The sequence below is a fragment of the Trypanosoma equiperdum genome (assembly GCF_001457755.1).
Source record: "Trypanosoma equiperdum strain OVI genome assembly, contig: ctg_1694, whole genome shotgun sequence".
Lineage (NCBI taxonomy): Eukaryota > Euglenozoa > Kinetoplastea > Trypanosomatida > Trypanosomatidae > Trypanosoma > Trypanosoma equiperdum.
This window is the reverse complement of record NW_027123720.1, coordinates 1-2,959: the sequence shown is the minus strand read 5'-3', so window position 1 is coordinate 2,959 and position 2,959 is coordinate 1. Positions and strand designations below refer to the sequence as shown.

The 2,959-nt window shown below is 41.6% G+C and overlaps 1 pseudogene across 1 annotated transcript; it reads left to right on the top strand.

Annotated features, from left to right (window-relative positions):
* The first annotated feature begins 1,520 nt into the window (after positions 1-1,520).
* Positions 1,521-2,959, top strand: TEOVI_000498900:pseudogene (annotated as a pseudogene). Its single transcript is given in 2 exon segments — positions 1,521-2,774; positions 2,777-2,959. Coding segments are annotated over 2 exon segments (1,437 nt in total).

The following is a 2,959-nucleotide window of genomic DNA, read 5'->3' as shown; positions in this document are numbered from 1 at the left end:
CCACGTTGAGGTGGCCGGCATCGCCAGGGTATCAGATAGAAAGAAGCAACGGCATTCGAAGACGTAGACTGCGAAAAAAATCAACAGGAAGCGCAACAGCACTGGAGCAGGCAGAGGCAACCAAAGTAAAAGCAGCGACCAATGACAACAAACAAGGCAAGAAATCGGAGCAGAAAAAACGGAGGCATTGATTTTTAGCCTGGAAGACGAAGTACCAGCGCAGCAAATGCAGCAAATGCAGCCACTTGGCGACAAAGTAGCTATCTCTAGCAAAGAAAAGCAAGAACAAACCGAAAAAGACTGCGACGCCAAAGATAAAAAACGATATTACCAAGAACCCTGCAAATGGAACGCCGAAGGAAAGAAAACCAAGAAAAAGTGCACATTGAGTGGGGTGGCAAACAAGCAGGGAAAGAACTAGCAAACGAAGCAACAGGAGGAATCGATGAAAAAAAACACAAACACCACAGGCAGCAATTCTGTTGTGATTCATAAGGAAGTCACTCTTTTGCTTGCATTTTTTGTTATAGCATAACACTTTAAGGTTTTAAAGGATTTTAGCTCAACTTTATTATTTTTGTGACAATTTGATTTTGTGAAATAATTTAATGAAATTTCTGAAATATGGTATATTTTAACACTTTTTGTCAAATTCTTTCACATTGTCGAAAATTTAAAATTTTTAAAGATATGAAATTGTTGTAAAAATTATATGGGAGTAGCTCGTAAGTGTATAGTATGATAATAGGGTATGAAATATTTACTTTTTTGTTTATTATGCTTATTTTGTTAGTTTTATGAAGATAAACTGTGGTTATAACAGTGACTGTAATAGCAATAATGAGTGTGAGAATAATAATAATTATTATTATTATTATAAAAACGACAATAATAGTAGAGTGATGAGAGTGTGTACATACTAATAATATACTGAAAGTGGTGGTGAAAACTAAATTCAGAGACAAAGTAGACGTGCATATAACATTGGTAAATGTTCAAAAAGAATAAGGGATAATTCCATGGAACAAGAGAAATTGAGGCAGATTATGGGCAGTTTGAAACACAAATATGACTATTGGCATCGCCATACACAAGGGGATGAATGAGGGTACAATGAGGGAGAGACAGAGTCTAGTGTACAAACAAAGTGAATTCGCTAATTTATTGTCATATGAAGTGACAAAACAGAAAAATAAGGAATTAAAATACGGAATGAAACGACAGTGTGCAACAAAGAACAAAGTAAAATAATACAGAAGGCCAAACATATGATGTTACATATTTCATTCACTAATTGATAGATGCAGCAGCGGGATGAAACGGAATCTGCCAATTTAAAATGTGATTTTTGCATAAACTGCGCACAGGACCCACCGAAACTAAGGAAACAATGGTGAGCCAAATCTATTACGAATATCGGAACATACTTGATTCTTGTTCACTTGCTGTACCGAAAAAACGCCACCTTAAGAAGCCAAAACTTTCTATGCCGCAGTCAAACCGACCCAAGAATAAGAGAAATGTTCAGAAAACATTACGCAGCACTCCTGTTTATCCTCTTTGTTGAAGAATATAGCCAATGCGATGAAGAGGCGCTGAAGGAGGCTACGGCAGGAAAGATCTGTCAATACTCGCTCCATGGTAAGACTCAGGCGGGGTCACTTGCCGCAAAACTACAAACACTAGAAATTAGCCTACAGCGCTACACTAAAGCAGGGGCACGCATGACGTTGCTCCAACTTCAAAGCGCCACCTTCGCTGCAGGCGCCTCGGTGCTAACCTCCTTCATTGCACAAAACGAGCAGGAGACGCAAGCAAAGCTGAAGGCGCTCAGTAAAGATGCGCTGTTAGCAGCCACAGCACTTGGCTACAGCGCAGGCATTACAGACGAATTCATAAGCCTCCTGAAACAGCCAGTCGCCGCCAAAAGGGGCGACAACACCTGCATAAACCCCAAAAACGGCAACAACTTAGAACAAAGCAGCATAAGCGGCTGCGAACCAGACGCCTTTTCCGAAACAACGCCAGCAACCGACTATTTAACAGACTACAACAGTGCTCCGTTCCCAAGTGGCGGCGGACACTTTCAAGGCACAAAAAACTGCAAACTTTTCAAGAAAGACTTAACAGCCTACACAGGAGCCGACCAGAGCAACACACAAACGATGTCATTCGGAGGAGGGATTATAGTGCTAGCGAAAAGCACGCCTCTAACGGACAGCAACGTCAAAACATCCAAAACAGCAGTAAGCCACGTAAAAAGCGTGCTTCAAGCATTAGAAAAACTTAAGCCACACCTACAATCAGACTTTCCGCCGAGCCTAGACAGCCCGGAGGCTGTACAAGCGTTTCTCGATGGCAAGGCAAAAGAGGATCTGAAGGACCTACTCAAACAAGCCGAAGGGAAAACAGCTGACCTGACTCCAACGGAGATAGACAATGCCATCGACAAGTACTTCGGCAAAAAAGATAGTGACGGCAAGCGGGGAATTACAAAGCAGCTAGAGAAAACAGACTTCAAGATAAAGACAGAAAGCGGCAAAAAACCCACGGCCCTTCTTGACATGGCACTAGACGACACTATCAGACTAACAGCAGATAAGATTGTTGAGCTGAGAAAACAAGCAGTAGCCGCAGAGAAACCAAAATGCGATAGCCCAGTCAACGCAGACGGCTGCAAAGAAATTAAAATCGAAGCAGATTGAAATGCAACCGCAGCATGTAGTTATAATAAAACAGAAACTGACAGCAATAAAAAGTGCAAATTTGATGCCAAAAAGCCGCAGCAAATGGTGTCCCTGTAACACAAACTCAATCGGGAGGAACAACGACACCCTCAGATAGGTGTACAAAACACACTAAAAATGAAGAATGCGAGGCAGAAAACAAAAATGTCAAAGCGGGTGAGAAAGCAGTTTGCGGCTGGATTGAAGACAAATGCAAAGACTCTAGTTTTCTC